This window comes from Eleutherodactylus coqui, chromosome 4, assembly GCF_035609145.1.
Source record: "Eleutherodactylus coqui strain aEleCoq1 chromosome 4, aEleCoq1.hap1, whole genome shotgun sequence".
NCBI classification, from domain to species: domain Eukaryota; kingdom Metazoa; phylum Chordata; class Amphibia; order Anura; family Eleutherodactylidae; genus Eleutherodactylus; species Eleutherodactylus coqui.
In genome coordinates this window covers 103629563-103649451 of record NC_089840.1, presented here as the reverse complement: position 1 = coordinate 103649451, position 19889 = coordinate 103629563, and the positions used below count along the sequence as shown (strand labels likewise).

The following is a 19889-nucleotide window of genomic DNA, read 5'->3' as shown; positions in this document are numbered from 1 at the left end:
AGCACAAGTTCCAATGCAACTTACTGGAACTCCGGCTACTTTCAACACATAATTCAGCATGAATTACTTTAAAACGGAATTCGCTATTAAGAAATATCTTTCAGCACTTCATTCTAATAATCCACTATGTCATATTTTGACGAGAGCAGATTTATGGCCAAAAAAGACAACTATAGACAATCTTGTTCCATCAAAATGCTTTCAGAAAAAACATGAATCATTTTGTAAATGGTTAGTAGAACATATTTGAAGTATAAACAACCCCGGTGGCGGCAACATGTTGGCTGCATCTAAACATTTTATCTCCACTAACCAAGGTAATAGCAATAGCTTGAGTGTGGCTGACATATAAAGCATTTTTAGACTCATGGCGGGTGGGGATTGGCATCACAAAGTTCATGGGAAGTGTACTGAATACTTAGAATACTTACAGCTTACACCTTTGGTCTCTGTTTGATTAATTCAAGTCTACGGTTCTGCTTTGGGTTTCATTTGAATACTGTTTTTGGCATTCACACGAAACCCCAGGATGTAAATACTCAGCACTCAACAAAACGCTGTGTGAACCTACCGTTAGCTGGCTCTAATAAGTAATAAGTAACATGTGTACAAAGACTAAGAGTAGTTTCTGAATAGGAAGTGCCATATTTTTCTGATGGTAAGATGCAGTTTTCAGCAAGATAAAATCTTGTTGAAAAGCGTCTGCTCCTTATCATCCAGAGGCAGGGGGGTCTGCTAGGTCCAGAGACCCCTTACCACTGCCTAAATGATCTGGAAGTGTGCTGATTGATCATAAGGAGAACTCTGTAGCCATTCATACCATAGCTGCACAGTCCTCCCTCTACCTGCCCGATTCCCTCCAGCAGATAACACTAGAGATCACTCACATCTCCCCTGGGGTGAAGATCCTCCTCTGTACACACAGGGGCAGATAATAGCAAAGATCAGAGGTGATGTCATAACCACGTGAAAAATAGCAGCTAGAGGGGATCATGTATGACTACACTTGCCCTTGGGGATTTAGGGCTCATGTCCACGGGCGGGTTGGATTCCGCATGCGGGAGCCCAAAGTGAAATCCTACCCTGTCCATGGGCGAGGACCCTACTTACTCATTCGGGTCTTCCTTTTTCTGTACTGCGGAAGTGCCGGCCGGCGCACATGCTCAGGAGAGTTGTTTTTTTTCTTCAACCTTCTGCTCTCCTGCGGAATTCGTGACCCGTCCGCAATGTTGTAGCAGAGATGTATGTGTGTATGAGAATACTGCAGATCTACATGTGTACATAGTACAGTTGTGTATGCTGCAGAGCTACGTGTGTACGTTGCAGAGCTTTATGCATAATGTGAATGTATGTGCTTGCGCCATAGTTTGAATGGACACACTAGGTTTATTAGGAGCTTACCATTTACTGTTAACCCCCTTTTATATACTAGAACACCAATGATGGTAGCCCCTCCACTTTGTTAGACTCCAGAGACGTTTGCATTAGTATGAACCTTTTTTTTCCTTTTTTCTGTTGTCTAAACCTGAGGTGCATCTTATAGTCTGAAAAATACGGCACTTTTTGTCACATCTGTAGGAAGACTGCTAATGGCAAGGAATTATTAGTCAACTAATTAAAAAGTTAGTGTCATACAAGACACAGTTTCAGGGGTACACCACAGTCTACAAATATCTGTTCTTCTATAGGAGTACAAGTTGGGCACACCTTTCAGAGGCCGCCTCCACTTGGTCCTCTTTCCGCTCCATCTCAAGGATCTCTTCCTCTGTATATTCCAGCTTCACCCTCTCTTCTTCCAGTTCACGCTCCACCGCTTCCAGCTGAGCTGTTGTTCGAGCCAACAGAACTGACACAGCATCCTAAAAGAAGGAATCAAAAATCAGAACACATCATGCAAAATGAGGGTAGAAGTGAACTCTCTGCAGAAATGAAGAAGTATTAGACCAGCTTCTTAAAGAATCTCCTTTATTTACATATTGAGTAAAACATGATAAAATGCATCTGCAGATAACTTTATGTCCCTTAGAAGACTTATTTCAAAGCTCTAAGGTTTCTTGATCGCAGCATGGTGGGCAAAAACATCACAGACGCCATTAAAAACCCTCCAAAAATCATTGCATTATTATACACTGACAACCTACACAATGTTCTGTGACAAACATGTCAAACATTGTACAATTGTATCCACCTATGTACCGTTTCATCAGGGTGTAACTTCTATTAGTGTTTCTTGAGCTAATCAGCACTGGGTAAACATTTTTACTGTGGGGAACCCCTACAAAAAGAGGGTGTGGCCATAGGGCATGGCTAGGGCATGACTCATCACAAGGTATGATTTTTCCTCTGATATTCTGGGCACTGGGCAGCCTCTAATGAGCACCGTGCCGCTGGCCACTTCTGCATCACCTGACCAGTGGTGCTGCACTCACTAGAGGCTGTCAGGTGCCTGTGAAGGAGGTTCTGAGAGCTCAATGACTTCAGAGATGAGACGGACGTGGTAAATTCTGAAATCCGTTGCAGAAGCACAACTGATTTTGAGTCAAAATCCACACCGATTATGGTATTTAGACTCTGTGTCTTTTGGGGAAATGCAGCAGATTTTGCCACAGGATTTCCACTACGTGTAAACATATCCTAAGGCTGGGTCCACACAGGGCAGATAGCCTGCCTCCAAACCCACACCATAGTCTAGTTCCTGCCTCCCTGTCCTGGCCCCACTCTGCCACTAATTAGAACTTCCCATAAAAGCCTGACCCTGCCTCAGATCCAGCGCGTGATTATTGTGCTACAAGCCTTGGTCAAACTTCATTTCTACCTGCTCCTCTACTATCAAACTGAGACCTCCTAATACCGACTTCTGTCTTTCCTTGTGACAATGCTACCTGCCTCCTACATTTGTAGCACAACACGAGATCTCCTGTTGCTGACACCTGGCTCTTCCCTGACTACTCCCCAAACCAGCTGCTACACCAGAGGCTTCACTCTAGTGCATGAAACCGCTACACTTTATCTGTAACCTCTGCATCCAAGAAGGCTTATTTGTAAATAACATATTAGTAAAGCATGCTATTAATTTCTCCACCCTAAGATGACTGATTAACCTGTTCTACACCAGCAAGTTAAAATATGGAAAGCAATCCTGCATATTGTTCAAAAGGCTAAGGGCTCATATCCACGGGATGTTTTGTTTCACTGTGTCTAACACGTGCAATTCACTGCCGCATAAAATGCAGTGAATGGAGTCAATGAAAGTCAATGGGCTTTTATTCATCTATGCACTATGTGCAGGTAGACACCGCATGTTGATATACACGAGAAATCGATCGTAGCATGCACTATTTCTCTGCATACCACGCAACGTAAGCCCTATACATTGGTTTAGGCAGCAGATGCAACACCGTCCATACAGAATACATTACGTATGGGTGGTGATTCTATATGCATCCCAGCTATGAAACAGAGTGGGAAATTAAAAAAGAAAAACAAAGAGTCACACTGCGCATGTCCGTGTGTGTGTGATACGTGGTTATGTGCTTACGCTTGCAGCCCTACGCCGTCTCTGCTGGCAGACCTGATATCTAGAAATACTGGTACAGACTGCATGGATGCCGTATGGCCGTGGACACGAGGCCCAAGGTTTTTTGAAAGTGTCAGAAGTGTGCTACTATACCCTTACTAACAGAAGTTACACCCTGATGAAACGGTACGTAGGGAGGTACAATTGTATAATGCCTGACATGTTTGTCACAGAATAATGTGTTGTTTGTGCGGATGCGGATACATTTAATGAATATATGAATAGGGCAGAAGACACTTTGAGAAGCTGGCAGGGTACTTTTCATTTCTGAATTATTTGCTCCTGAACTCACAGCAGGACTTTGGAAGGACTCTGGCGGGTTACTAGTTAATTATTAAGGAGCAGAGAACTTAATATTATATTTTCCTGTGAACTCTCTTCTCCAACACAGCAGCAAGACACACCGAGCTCTCCTGCCATAAGGCCCCATTCACACGAGAGGATGCGTATTTGCGAGCACCTGAGCGCTACTTGTGGAATGCATGGTGCTTATCTGCACATGTATTTTACTGTACTTTTAGCTTCCACAAGGCATATGCATTTGCATGCGGCAAAAAAAGACACACAGATTGAAATGGCCAATTAGTCCAATGAGTTCTAGATGTTTCTTTTTGCTGCGCAATTATGCGGTGTTTCACAAATATCCTAGCGTATTGCTCATCCCCATTGACTTCCATGGTGAGCAAATGCACAGGAAAATAGAGCATGCTGCATTTTTTTGTGCCTGACCCGCATGTGAATGAACCCTTTGAAATCAATGAGCGCAAATATGCCCGCGTGAAGGGGGCCTAAGTCAGATGTTCACCAGGCCATCATATGAATGGCTGACTGTATCAGATGCCACAATGCACCATATTCCCATATTTTGGTACCATGAAAAATTCATTGGAAAAACATCCAACTAAATATCTATCTCCACACAGTGAGCAGTAATATCTAATCAGTCTATTACATGCCACAAATTAAACACATACTTGTTTTCTGAGTGATTCTGATGTTCATGCCAAATGGGGTAATTTATAGCATAAGGGGGTCATAATGGTACTGGGGAGGTTTTATTCCATCTCCCTAAGGGCTCCCACCCACTTGCGTTACCGTTTTGCGTTTTTTTAGCGCTGCGATGGAGCGCTAAAACTTTCTAGTTTGAAACAAATAAGTTGTAATATGGCTATGCGCATTTGTGGGTTTTTTTTCGCAGTGCTGGTGCGATTTTTTATCGATTGCGACTGCCCTATATTAGTGCGATGCCCGATTTTTCCCTCGCCCATGCAAGTCAATGGTTGTCGTAAAAACGCATCGCACATCGCAGAATCGCTTGCGCGCCAGTTTCGTTCAAATTACGAGGGGGCCGTCCAAGCTTTGCTCTATAATTATGTTTAAAGCATCAAAAACGCTGCGATAAAAAAAATCGCAGGACAGCCACAATACATAGAGCTTTGCGATGCGAGTTTAGTGGGGGGGGGGGGGAAAAATCGCAGTGCAATCGCACAAAAATCGCAAGTTGGCAACTGCGATATCGCAACGATTTTAAAAATGCACTATCGCCCTCGCAAGTAGGTGGGAGCCCTTATAGCATAATTAAACTTTCAGCCGACTTTCAGAATGAGCTGCCATGTGTGCAGGGGAGGTATAACACTACTTCCATTATATGACTGCATTTTTTAGCTGTTTTCCCCTTCTGTAGGCTCAAGAGAAACACTGAGTAGCTGCTATAATGTCTCCCATTCATGGCACACACAGAGAAGAGAAGATCCTGCTCCCCTATCTCTCTGTAGCACATCCTCAGAAGCAGCAGCAGCAGCGTGGAAGACATTATACAGGAGTACTGAGCAGTATAGCCATGAATCCAGCACGAAGGTGAAAAAGTAGAAAACTTACTAGAGACTGCTGCAGAATCTCTGTTAGTCTGTATATCTCTTTCTCTTTCTGGTCGTAGCTAATTCCTCCTCCTTCTCCTCCTCCTGCCGTGTCCATAAACTTCTAGGGCATGTAACTATAACCTGATCTCTCAGTGTACTGACTCTTGTATATGAATGTTATCACTAAGTTCAGCATGATTGATCAGTGCACAAGGGGCAGAAGGAAAGCAGTGACTGATAAGTGGATAATGGGATTTTTCTGTTCTAAGATATATTACAAGCTATTTTTATGATTTATGGGGGAAGAAAATTAAAGTTAGGGTACACCTTAAGAAAAGTCATGCATGGAATGACATACTGAACTGTACAATATTGAAGTCAAGTATGTCCCAGTGGAGTGCCAATGCTGTGGGGGAACGCACCATGTGAATGAGAGAGGACAGTAAGAAATAGGCAAAATAGTTTAAGGGGATTCTGTCACCTGGATCATACTGCCCAAACCATGAGCAGCAGGACCCCGGGACAAGTATGCCAATTACCCCCAGGTATGTCTTATTCTAAAGCACTGCGACATTTAAGACTAAACACCTTATGAAGTTTGACTCTGAGCTGAGCCTTGAGTCACAGAGGCGGGCCACAACAGCCTCTTCCCGCTCGCATCATGTAGATGAACAGCTCGCTTCCCTTTTGTACATAGGGAGAATGTTGTCACTCTGAATGATTCGAGTGGGGAGAGACCGTCATGGCCCGCCTCTGTGACTCAAGGCTCAGCTCTAAGTCGAACTTCAAAGTGTGTTTAGAATAAAACATACACCGGGGTAATGAGCATACCTGCCCTGGATTCATGCTGCTTGTGGTTCAGGCAGCATGAACCTGGTGGCAGAATTCCTTCAAAGGGACTTTCATAACTACTACACATGTGCTCAATGTAGCACTTCTTACGAATAGGCTTGACTAAAGTATTCTGTACCAGGCCATAGTTCTGAATCTACGTCACCTAGCCACAGCATCCGTTGGCTCTGTAAGTGGTACTCACCGTTTTTCGTCGATTAGTGATTTCAGACTCAGATGTCTGAGTACAGTCTCCAATGCAAGCGCCATCATTAACCCTCTGTGGCACAGCACTGCTGTAGATTTGGACAGGATACCACTGAATATGCATCTCTTTTGCACCTTCATAGCCAGCCAAGCCAATTTGAGCAATCCCCTGTAAAGGCAAAGGAATATAATACTGTTAATTAGACCCTTGAACAGGCAACTGTGAAACGCAATGGCATATGGTCAGAAAATAATCCAAACAACGGGCTTCAGAAGTTCTTTAAGGGGTTTTCTGCATTTTTTAATCCTGCTGCTCATGGCCAAATATCATAAGAGAGTCAATACCTCTCCAGAGTCCCAACACATCCAGTGCTGCAGCTCTATTCTCCGGCCCTGGTCTGGGATGACAGGCTGCAGTCAGCCTGTTTACAGGACGTCACATGATACAGCCAATCATAGACCTCAGTTGTCAAGTGTTGAGGCCTGTGATTGGCTGTGGCAGCCTGTGACATTTTGGAAATCGCCTGACTGCAGCCTGTCAACTCAGACCCAGCATGAAGAACTCAGAATATCCCTTTAAAGAGAAACCTTTTTCATTTTCGTTATGAACAGCAATATCCAGTTTAGAAACCAAAAAATACTAATTCAAATGAAACAAATGAGACATCAGGAGTATTCTTGTGTGCGACTACACTGAACTGCACATGTGAACATTTCTCAAGAAAGTCATTTTACACTATACTTGTTTTGACCAGTTACACGTTGGTCAAAGTCAATGGAATATAAAACTATATACTGTACTATAGCTCTAAGGACTATTCTCATTACCTATACTAGAGTAAGGAATAATTCTGTCCACTAAGGATAACACTGGCAACTCATGGGGTTGTTTTGTCTTCTCGTTAGATAATAGGCTGAACTTCAAAGACTCATATCTATTTTTACACCTTAGAATTTTATGTTACTATGCTAAACTCACTAACTCAGGCCAAGTCTTCAGCAGTTAGGTAGAATTCTTGGTACACAGCACATTTTCTTTGAAACTTCCTGGAGAGCAGGAGTAGACCTAGACGTTTGGAGAAGGGCAACTGTTCCTATCTTCAAAAAAAAAGAGAATAAGGTAGATCCAGAAAACTACAGGCCTGTGAGCCTGACTTCTATATCGGGAAAGATAAAGCCTATATCCAAGTATTTGGATGAGAATGCAGAAATTAACCAGAGCCAGCATGTGACCATGTGAGGTAATTATTTCCCTCTATTCTTCCTTAGTTAGACCTCATCTGGAATACTGTGACCAGTTCTTGGCACCACAATTTAAAAAATGACATTGACAAACTGAAGCAAGTTTAGAGAAAAGCTACTAGGGTGGTAAGCGGTCTGCAAATCATGTCCTATGAGGAACAGTTAAAGGATCTGGAAATTTTTAGCTTGCAAAAAAGAAGGCTGCGAAGAAACTTAATAGCTGTCTACAAATATCTGAAGGCCTGCTACAGGTGCAAATGAGAATAAGGCTGATCTCTCTGCAAAGGAAAGACTAGAAGCAATGGAATTAAACTGAAAGGGAGATTAGATATTTCAAAAAACCTTTCTGACAGTGAGGGTGATCAATGAGTGAAACAGGTTACCACAGGAGGTGGTGAGTTCTCCTTCAATGGAAGTCTTCAAACAGAGGCTCGACAGACATCTGTCTCGCATGATTTAGTGAATCCTGCACTGAGCAGGGGATTGGACCTGATGATCCTGGAAGTCCCTTCCAACTCTACAATTCTAGGATTCTATATCCAGAACTAATGTAAATGAACAGATAACCAATCACAATAGCTGAATGAACTTTTACTGTATCTTTTACCAGTGTTCCTTTCCAACCTCCAAAAACATATAGATATAGTAGGTTAATTGGCTTCCTATGCAATTGGCCCTAGCGTTAGTCTGGGATGGGGAAATTAAATAGCCAGTCCCAGTGAGTACAGCGACAGATGTGATTGATGACAATATCTGTGGAATATTTAGGAGATGAATAAGCAACAGACAGAGAACAGTATTTATACAGCCCAGTTTACTGATATCTCATCTTGAAGACACAATGTACAGTATATTGCAAATTCGCATAAATATTTAGAGATGACTCAGCTGAATGCCATGTCTGAGGTTTGCAATCCCTACTCACCAGCAGCTCTTCCTGTTGTTCAGGGCACACAGAACATATGTATAGCTGCAAGGAGCTCAGCTTCAAGACGCTGGATTGCATAGGAATTTGAAAAATTTCATTAAACATCAGAGGCATTTGGAAGTCCAAAGCTTTTGAGCAGTAAGTGCTTGGTGTGATGGAGTCAAGAGAAGGCAGATAAACACGAATATGTCTGCAATAGAAATATATAAAGCATATCCTAAATAACATAACTTACTGTTACAACTGAAAATGATGCATTTAAAGAAACAAAAACATTAAGGTGAAAGGATATTATCAGAGGCAACATTAGCCATAGGCAACATGATGCCACTAGTCTACCGGGTGTCCCGGGCTGGCCATTTACATTTTCAAATGTATAGAACTGTATACTTGCATGGAAGCAACTGTGACCATAAGATCAGCAGCAAAGGTGAGCAAACTTTTCAGAAGTTTAGAGAAAAATAGAAGTGGAGAGGAGCTGCTACCGTTAAAGGGGTTGTCCCGAGGCAGCAAGTGGGTCTGTACACTTCTGCATGGCCATAATAATGCACTTTGTAATGTACATTGTGCATTAATTATGAGCCATGCAGAAGTTATAAAAAGTTTTATACTTACCTGTTCCGTTGCTGGCGTCCTCGTCTCCATGGTGCCGACTAATTTTCGCCCTCCGATGGCCAAATTAGCCGCGCTTGCGCAGTCCGGGTCTTCTGCAGTCTTCTATGGGGCTCCGTGTAGCTCCGTGTAGCTCCGCCCCGTCACGTGCCGATTCCAGCCAATCAGGAGGCTGGAATCGGCAGTGGACCGCACAGAAGAGCTGCGGTCCACGGAGGAAGAGGCCATCTTCAGCGGTGAGTAGAGAAGTCACCGGAGCGCGGGGATTCAGGTAAGCGCTCCGGTGAGCTTTCTTTACCTCCCTGCATCGGGGTTGTCTCGCGCCGAACGGGGGGGGGGTTGAAAAAAAAAAAAACCCGTTTCGGCGCGGGACAACCCCTTTAAAAAAATTTCATTCTTTATCGAGTAAAAAGCATACAGCTCACAGGTCCACGCTGAACGCGTTTCGGCTACAGTAGCCTTTATCAACAGCTATCAACTTTTTCAAAAGTTTAGTTTGGCCAGTTTGCTGAATTTCAGCCTGGTCTGAATTAGTTTGATGCGAACTGGAAATTCATAAAGAAAGCCTTAAAACTAATATTAAACATTGCCTAAGGGAGGAGGTCATCGTGGTGGTAGTCCTTCAATGGATGTGGCTCAGTCCTAGGTTCAAATCTGACTAAAACAACATCTGCATGGAATTGGTAACCTGCATGCAGATGTTGTCTTTGGTCAGATTTGAACCTAGAATTCTAGCTTTGCAAGGCAACATAGCTAACCACTAAAATGTCATCCTCCTTCTACCCTCTTTCTTCTTCGGAGGAGGAGAATGAGAAGAAGAACAAAAAGAAGAAGCATAAAGAGAACATACAAAATCCATGCAGATATTACTCGTGGTCAGATTCTTCTCCTTCAGAGAAGGAAGATGCATTGTGTCTCAGTAGTTGTAGTGTTGCTTTGCAATGCTGGACTATTAGGTTCAAATCTGACAAAGGACATCATTCGCATAGAGTTTGTATGCTCTCCTTGGGTTTCTTCTTGTTCTCCTTCTCCTCCTCCAGAAGACGTAGATGCATGGTAGCTCAGTGTTTAGTACTATGGCCTTGTAGCACTGCAGTGCTAGGTTCAAAACTGACCAAGGACATCTAAATTCAATTTTTCAACTCCATACAGATGTTGTCTATCAGATTTGAACCGAGGACCTCTGTACTGCAAAGCAACAGTGCTAACCACTGAGCTACATCCATTGAAGAAGGACCACCAGAAACAAACTGCCTGAGGTTCGGATTCTTGCAGAACTGAAGTTTTAACATAGTTTGACCCAAGTTTATGTTCTACAGGTTTTCTAATCAGGGCTGATACTATGTCTTCTAAAGGTAAGTGATGTTGGAGCCAAAGTTAGTTAAAGAACCTGACATGCAAAGGCAGGTAACATAGTATGTACCGGTAAGGTCAAAAAAGCACACATATCCATCCAGTTCAGCCTATTACTCCCCCAACGTTGATCCAGAGGAAGGCATATAATATGAGAAGCACAGGGAGAAAATGCACCCGGCTTTACAAAGGGCTGGACACCACGAAGGGGAGCAATGTGGCTGTCTTAATCCCTTAATGCTAAATGACGTAAGTTTATGTCCTAGCTGCCTGGTATTTAAGGCAACAGGACATAAGCTTACACCCTGTGCATGGCAGGGGCTCAGAGCATGACCTACACCATCTATAACAGGAGTTGGCTGTGACTGACAGCTGGCCTACCGCTGGGCCAGCAGGGATTGGTGGAAACACCTATCCTTGCTATTAACCCCTTACATGCCGCGATCAATGTTAATTGCAGCATGTAAAGGGTTCAAATAGGGAGCATGATATGACTTCATCGGTCTGTCGCAATGCTATAGCACATGATCGCTAGCAATAGCGATAATAAAATGCTGTACAGACAATCATACAATCATGGGTTCAAGTCCCCTACAGAGACATAAAAACAATTGTTGAAAAAAAAAAAATAGTAAAAAAAAGGGGTCCCCCTGTTTAAAAAAATGATAAATAAATAATGCACATTTGACCTGTACAGTTAATTGACCACACTGCTTATCCTGCATGGCAAAAACTTGTAAGAAAGTGAGCCAAAATTCTTATTTTGTGTATTTTGCCTGCCAAAAAATGCAATAGAAGTGATTAAAAGCACCGTATGTACCCCAAAATGGTACTAATAAAAACTATAGCTAGTCATACAAAAACAAGCCCTTAGACAGCTCTGTTGATGGAAAAATTTAAAAAAAAATGGGACTGTGATTGCAGTGATGAAATTTTTTTTGTGCATAAGTGGAAAAACTTAAAAAAAATTTAAAAGAAAATTTTGTATTGGTGTAATTGTACCAACTCACTGAAAAAAAACTTGTTATTTATTTATGCTGCATGGTTAACGCTGTAAAGAAAAGGCAAAAAACTGTGGCAGAATTGAGGTGTTTATTCACCCTTCAAAAAATGTTTATAAACATTTATACAATGCATTATATGTACCCCCAAAATTGTACCAATAAAGGCTACAGTTCATCATGCAGAAACCAAGCCCTTATATGACCATGTGGAAGACAAATAAAAAAGTTATGGGTTTTGAAAAATGGACATGAAAATCTCCAAGAAATATTTTCATCCTTAGGGCGCCCACCCACTGGCGTTTTTTTTTCCCTGCGAAATTCGCATTTTTTTTTCTGCAGGGGTCTATGCGAATCGCGGTAAATTGCGATTTTAACATTACAAGTCCCATAGACCCCTGCAAAAAAAAAATGCTGCGAATTTCGCAGGGAAAAAAAAACGCCAGTGGGTGGGTGCCCTTAAAGAGACTCATGGGCTGAAGGTAAGTGACCCGCTGAGTCCAGGGATGTAAGTTTTATGGTTACCTTCCCTGTTGTTCCCCCTATGTCAGCGGCGCGCTAAGCAGTCTGCCCATTCTAAAACTAGAACAGGTGGACTACTAAGTGTGCCACTCAATGCATTCAGTGGTGGCTTTCAGTGGTGACATCGGGGGAATGATGGGGTAGGTAAGTGTAACCTGTACATCCCTGGACTCAGTGGGTCACTTACTTTCAGCCTATAAGCTTAGCTTCCCTTTAAGCCCAAAATAGGCCATGTCCTTAAGGGGTTAGGAACATTGTAAATGGCATAATGGGCATCGCTGCTGGAATGGAAGACACTGCGACTGACATGAAGGGCATTGAAGTTGCCATACTGTATTTGCAGCTGCATGGTGGTCCAACTGGTGCTGTAATAACTTTGTATCATTATTTGTGTTTCAAGAGACTCACTCATGAATTCCGTAAGGGCTCCTTCACACGAACATATCGTTACAGCGTATTCTGCACACGGGTTTTGCTTGCGGAATACACTGCACCAATCTGCCATAGGCTCCCGTGTTGCCACTCACACATATTGTGCGAAATACTCAAGAAAGATCGTAGCATATGCTATCCTGGCACGTATTACATGCGTATGCACACCAACATAGTGCATGGCGATCAGCGGCCTGCAGCACGTACACAGTATCATTGCATACTTGCTGTGACATGCTGGCAGCACTACGCTTCTGTGAAGCCGCCCTATCTCTCATTGATGAAACCGAGTACATATATTTGTCTGTTAACAACCAGGACTCGCTCAACTAAGAAAATGGCATGGGTCTTAAATTTTGGCCCTCCTTCCTCCCTATCAATGCAACCTTCTTGTAAGTATGACTGACATTTCAGAAGATTCTTTAAATTACCAAGACAAGCAAAAAAATCTGTACAGAGCTCACATTTTTGCAAATCATCACCATTTCAGGCTAATTACAGTAAGACAGAATAAACTTGTAACAGTGTAACAGTTCTGCAGCTCTGACAGTCCCAATATGTGTAGCATATAATTACGTCACATACTTACATTTTGCATCCTTGCTTGACGGAGAGCCCATTAAAATGTTTAAGCTGTAAAACATGTACAAAAAGACATTCGCTTCCACAATCATACCTACAATAAAGTACACGTTACACGTAAGTGCGTGGTTTACAATAGCAGAAAGGCAAATAAACTCATTGTAATATAAGAGGTTGGGAAACGTTCATCATGCTGGAGGGGATTGCAGTAAAGTGACCTACAAAACTGTGAAAGTCTCTATGCATTAGAAATAAACCAATATGTCATTGGAGGTTAATCTACAACACTGAATGCTTTATGTTCCTCATTTGCAATAGAGAGTTGGATCAATCTCCATAATACCGGGTTTTCTAGAAAATAAGACCCTGTCTTATATTAGGTTTTGCCCCAAAAGAGGCACTAGGTCTTATTTTTTTTCCCCAGGTGATGTCTTATTATACTTGCCAAGCAGGCTCAGTCCAGGTCCCTTCCGCTGCTCTCTGGAGCTCCGATTCGCTTCTTGCAGTCCTCGGCCGCACACAGAAGATCACTTCTTGGCTACGGGATTCATAAATCCCGACTCCAGGAAGCAATGGCTCCATTAGCTGAGCGGCGCTTGAGAACCAATCAATGCAACGCTCAATGAACCAATCACGGCCATCACATTGGTTCATCAAGCACTGCATTGATTGATTCTAGAGCATGGCTCAGCCAATCAGTGCCATCGCTTCCTGAAGATGGGATTTATAAATCCAGTAACCAGGAAGTGATCTTCTGTGGGCGGTCGAGGACTGCAAGAAGCACGTCGGAGCTCCGGAGAGCAGCAGGAGGGACCTGCTAGGTAATGTATTCCTTTTTTTTCTTCTTTTTTATGTAATGCAGCTATTCTTTTTTTGGGGGTAGGGCCAATATTTCAAGCCTGCCAAAAATCCTGAAATATCAGGGTAGGGCTTATTTTCAGGGAAGCAGTGTAGTCTATTAGAGATATGGAAAAGCCCAGTAGGAGAGTTCAGCTGTTTTTGTAAGTGCTTTTCACTATGGAGAGTGTCTGTGCATGTATGAGCCCCTCAGATTGCAGAATACCATTTGAGAATACTTCCTTCTTGCCTACATGCAGTACAACTCATACATATGAGTCCCTCTAAAATGCATCCTATACAGGTACAGTATATGGAGAGAGCAGAGAAGAAAGTGTGAAGTGAACATGAAAAACTTTTGTGCTGTGTTAGACTAATTTCACACCTGCGTTAGGGTCAGTTCAGGGTTTCCGTCTCTCTGCTCCGCTTTGGGAGGAGAGAAATGGGGGGGAAAAGAATCAATTTTTTTTTGGGGGGGGGGGGTTTATTTCAATTAATTTCAGTGGGGTTGCAAAACAGTGGAAAGCAAACGGAAAGGCTTCAGCTTGCTTCCAGTCTGTCAGGTTTCCGAGGGGTTTTTGGATGGGAAAATAATGCTGCAAACTGTGCTATTTTTCTGTAAAAAAAAAAAAAGAAAACCTAACGGAATGGAAACATATGGAATCCTTTCAGTTTGGTTTTTTGAAACCCCATTGAAATCAATGGAAAAAAAATGCAGCCGTTTAATGTCAGCTTGTCTCCACCAAAAGCGGAGAAGAGAAACAGAAATCCTAAACTGACCCTAACGCAGATGTGAAAGCAGCCTAAGGGTGGTTTCAAACCTGCCTCGAGGCTTCCGCTTTCCAGCTCCGTTTGGAGAACAGGAAAGGGGAATCCCTATGTCCGAATGGCTTCGTCTTAGGACAGAACCGAGGAGCACCAAATGGGGTCCGTTCACTTTCTGCTCAGCTGCCTAACTTTTTATTATGTAACATTATTTCTTATTGTTAGCTATTAAAATGTTTCATATTTGCAAGATTATTTAGGAAAAAAGCTAGCAGCTGGGGCATCTTAGTTCTGCCTGACAGCCCTGATATCTGTGGAGATCTATAGATACATATATATTATGTGTGTTTAGAAAATACAGAAAAGCTAGAAGTGATAAAACATGGAAAGTCTATGCAAAGCTCCACTCACACTACTCCAACATGCACTTGAGGTTCTTCTCTTTTCTCTGAGTCTTTACATGCGGAATCCTCAACATTCTCATTCCTGTAGAGAGACACCATGAATAAAATATTAAGGCACGTTTTTAGGATTCGGATTACCTAATATTATAGGCAAACAGATGAGGCAGAGTTCTCTTTACAGACTACATACGAGAATGGTGCAGAACACTATATGATGCACCTATTGAAGATGGGCGACCTTCGTACACAAGGCAAGCAATGCCTCTATAGCGCCACCTATTAGTAGGCAGCAACCCTGTGCATAATTACATTCATATATTGCTGTATTAACCCACTGAGGGTACCCATGTATCACTGGGAGAATTTCATCTTCTTAACTATATCCTTTCCTTTCTGTGGATTCATTCCTATACATACATCTATGGAAGTATTGTGAGCTGTAGGGAATGCGGATATTGTGACACATATATGCTGGCTCTATGTCTGTACGTCCAATAATGATAGATATGCAATGGACATGTAAAGGTTTACAAGAAAATGGCAATACGCGTGCGCATTGAGAATCTCTTTGGACGCATGCACAGTTAGAATACTTCAACGCATGCGCAGTAGACCCGTGGGGACATGTAAGGACTACAAGAAAATGGCGACACGCGTGCGCATTGAGAATTTCTTTGGATGCATGCGCAGTTAGAATATTTTATCATGCATATATATATCATGCACAGTAGACCCGCGGGAATGCCGCATATGTGGAGCTATATGTTGGTGAGCTTGAAGAAGGCCAACTAGCCGGAACGTTGCTCTCATTTGTGATGATGGGGTATTAAAGACTTTATTTCTTTTGCATCCGGACATGCTGCCAGCTTTTTTTTTTGACAAGTGGATCTTCTATTGAGCCAGAGATTTGAGGCTCTTTACTGGCGTTTGCATTTAATGGTCTAACTTAGAGTGAGATGAAATTATGCTGTTGATGCAGCTTTATGCTATATGGCGCACACTCTGATGTCAGTGTGCAGCCGGGATCCTCCTCCCCTGAGTCCCCTGCTCCTCAGTTCTGCAGGAGAGGACTCAGGGAGGAAGCGTGCCGGGCGCACACACTGATGTCAGGTTGGGGGACGGAACTATTATTGCTGAGGGGGGGGTTATTATTACTGAGGGGGGGTTAATATTACTAAGGGGGGTTAATATTACTGAGGGGGTTATTATTGCTATGCGGTTAATATTACTGATGGGCATAATATTAATACTGGGGGAGGTTAATATTACTATGCGGGGGTTAATATTGCTGAGTAGGATAATATTACTGTGGGGTTATTACTACTGAGGGGGTTAATATTATTACTGTGGGGGTCGCTATTACTAATTGGGCCACTGTGAGGGTCGCTATTACTAATTGGGCCACTGTGGGGGTCAATATTATTACTGGGGCCACTATGAGGGTCACTATTTTTACTGGGGCCACTATCAGAGTCACTATTACTACTGCGACCACTATAAGGGTCACTATTAGAGATCGTTCACACGGGCGTAATCATATTTCGGTTGCAGAAATACGCTGCATATTTGCACAATCGAAAATCGCTTATGCCTGCATACTTGGGCACGCAAAAAAGGACACAGATGGACCCACTGAGATGGTGAGCAAATACGCAGTGAATACACAGGTTTCCTGCGCATTCACCACGTATTTGCGCAGCCCATTCACTTCAATGGCCTATTGGGGTGCGTAGTACGCAACAAAATAGGTCATGCTGTGTGAAAATATACATCATGTGAATGAACTCATTGAAATTAATGGCTTCTATTCACTGCATATTATGTATGCGAATACGCTTGTGTGAACAGGCCCTTACTAATACTGTCTTACAATCGGCCCTTTGAAGGTCACCATAAGGCTGATGTGGCCCTCGGTGAAAATGAGTTTGACACTCCTACTCTATTTTAACACAGATTCCATGTTGACAGCCTGAATGTCTATGGATGCGAGCGATCCGCAGCCCATACACATTTAACTTTGCATATGAGTGGCGGAAACGCTTGCAACTTCATAGAAAAATAGATAGAAAAGCCGGAATGACGGCTGAAGGGGAGAGAGAGATTTGTTCCACGCGGATGATACGCTGTGCATACATGTACATCCACGAGGAAAAATGCTTGCATCCGTGATTACTTTCCGCAAATAATTGCAGATCATACACAGAATCTGACCCATTTGTTTGAGCCCCAGTCATTGTTACAAGGCTTGTATAAAGGTGTGACATTGGCTTGCAGGAATGTTGTCTTCCAATAGGTAGTGCTGTGGAGACTGGGTGTCGAATATGGGTGTCGGCTGTTTCTTACAACCCAGCAGCGGCTCATGGGCCCAGGTGCAAAAGTTTATCTTGGGACGTCCCAACTTTTTGAAACTCCTTAACGCAGAGGTGTAACTTGAAGCTCCTGGGCTCCAATGCAAAACCTATAACAGGCCCCCCAACTATAACGCTTTATTCATAGTACTGGGCTCCCTATATGGAGAAGAGAGGCCTTATGGGCCCCCTAAGGCTCCTGGGCCCGGGTGCAACTGCATCCCCTATAATTATGCTGGTGACTGGTATTTTTCTTTTACTCCATACATACATGCACGAGGATATAGAGAGGGAGGGGTTCAATGGTTTTCATACATATAGCAATTCCAAACTACCAGGTGAAGTTGTTGAATAGTTCCATTAAAATAGCAAACCTTTTACATAATGCTTCAAAAACGCCACTGTCACTTGCGAGAGAGTCATCTGATAATCCAGCAGAGACTCCTTTGGCTTTCTCTAGACTTATTCCACAATCTTCAGGGATTGCAATTTCTGTAAATGATACAAAACACAAATTATAGAACAAAGTAACTATCAGTCATTGAAAAGTGACCTTTGCAACACATCCTGTTTGAAAATGTAGTGCTATACTACATTTAACCACTAGGTGGTGGCATGTCACCAAAAATAGATCAAAATCACACATCAGGGGGTTTCCTACCAATAACATTTATCACCTCTCTGTGGGATTGTTACAATGTAATTGGTGGGGAAATCCCTTTATATTATGTAAAATACAATCACCTAGTGGGTGAACTAAGAGGCAGCATCATTAAAAGGCAAAATTTAGGGTGTCTTACAAGTGATGCATTTGTTGCGCAGTTATCGAGAAATACCATGCCACAAGCCATATATATATATGTGTGTGTGTACCACAAAAAGTTGAATATGGTAATGAGTAAATAAAAGATTAAAAAGTTTATGTAAAATGTTATTCCGAAGCGGTGAACACCTAAAAGTAGTCACATGCCCTTTCACCTGTCCCCTACATTTTATTAAAATATATTTGGCAAGTTAACAAGAATGAGGGTGTGGATGGAATATAGTATGGCTGAAGCACTGGACTACACAGGGTTTTGTTTGTGGTCTGTTACCAAGGAGATGCATACTTTCCTGAGCATAATAATAACAATATGAAAATATCCAGTTGATACAGTCAAGATAATACGCCACTCTTAATCCAAAGTACACTGCAGTCCAATGCACCCAATTTATTAAGAGGTGCCACATCTCTGGTCCTGAGATCATATGGAGTCAACTCCATATGACTTATATACTGGTGTATAATTGCATTATAATTTTTGTCAGTTTCTATCACAAATTATTGTAAATTTGCTCAGCCCCTTTTGCTAAAACTCAGACTTTTTAGAAAGGCAGAAAAATTGCAAAAAAAAATCATTAATTTCTACGCAAGTAGGGTTTGCATAAAAATATGCAACTTTTTAAGGTTAGAATTCTGGTGCATGGCCCTTGCAGACAAGAGGCGTATTTAGGTATACCTGCACCTGGGGCAAGGATTCAGTGGTACTGGCGCATCTTGTCTCCACCAGAACAATAGGTGGATATGGATATGTGGTTTTGTCGGGGGGGGGGGGGGGGGGGTTATAGGGAACGCCCACAACTGGTGATTGGCTACCTAGACGGAGACTAAAGAAAGCGGCTGACAGCCAGCGGGGAACAGGGAGTGAGAGAGAGAGGGGGCCAGTTTCTGAAACGGCACAACAGATTGTAGCACTGATGGGAGTTCGGCGGCTAGAATGTTAGCGGGGTAGAACCAGCCGGCCTTGAGCCTACGATTACCTACATGCATGTAACGGTGGTGCCGGCTTCAGTGGTGGTGCCTCCATCCAGCCAGGTGACAGCGCAGCCACCTTCAGTGGTGGAGGAGTACGCCAGCAGGCATTACAGCGGGTATAGTAGGCCGTGGGGGTGACTGACAGTGCCAGAGCAGGGAGGGGAGAAGGGAGAGCGGCAGCGAGAGTGACAGGAGGCAGGAGGCGAGATGATAGTAGAGCAGCGGCAAATGTAACTGCGGGGTCCGGAGCTAAGATGGCAGGGCTGTGGGGATAGACTGACAGCGGGGTCAGGAGCAGATATGGCAGCTCAGCACAACCACACTGACATCGCTGCTAGAAACACGCTATCAGCTAAAAAAGGAGAAGGGCGACATGCCACAACGCGGGGTACTGCTGTCAGCTTGCGTCTGGGGAAGAATGTCAGGTAGCCAACCGACACCAGGACAATCCCAGGTCTTCACCCATAGTTCCGGTGGAGACAAGATGCACCAGTACCGGATTCAGTTTGCCCCCCCACACACACACACCTGATATTTAACTCCCCTTCCTCCACCAATTAATGTAACACACCAATCATACAGTATACAAGTATG

At 43.1% G+C, this 19889-nt stretch overlaps 1 protein-coding gene across 1 annotated transcript in view; it reads right to left on the bottom strand.

The window, feature by feature from the left end:
* WWC3 (WWC family member 3) overlaps nt 1–19889 on the bottom strand; it is a 152574-nt gene that overhangs the window by 17987 nt on the left and 114698 nt on the right. Inside the window, exons 12-17 of the mRNA XM_066599932.1 lie at nt 17875–17992; nt 15160–15234; nt 13154–13240; nt 8642–8834; nt 6473–6643; nt 1708–1859 (exon numbers count right to left, since the gene is read on the bottom strand). Of these exons, the coding sequence (XP_066456029.1) occupies nt 1708–1859; nt 6473–6643; nt 8642–8834; nt 13154–13240; nt 15160–15234; nt 17875–17992 (796 nt within the window). The remainder of the gene's footprint in view (nt 1–1707; nt 1860–6472; nt 6644–8641; nt 8835–13153; nt 13241–15159; nt 15235–17874; nt 17993–19889) is intronic.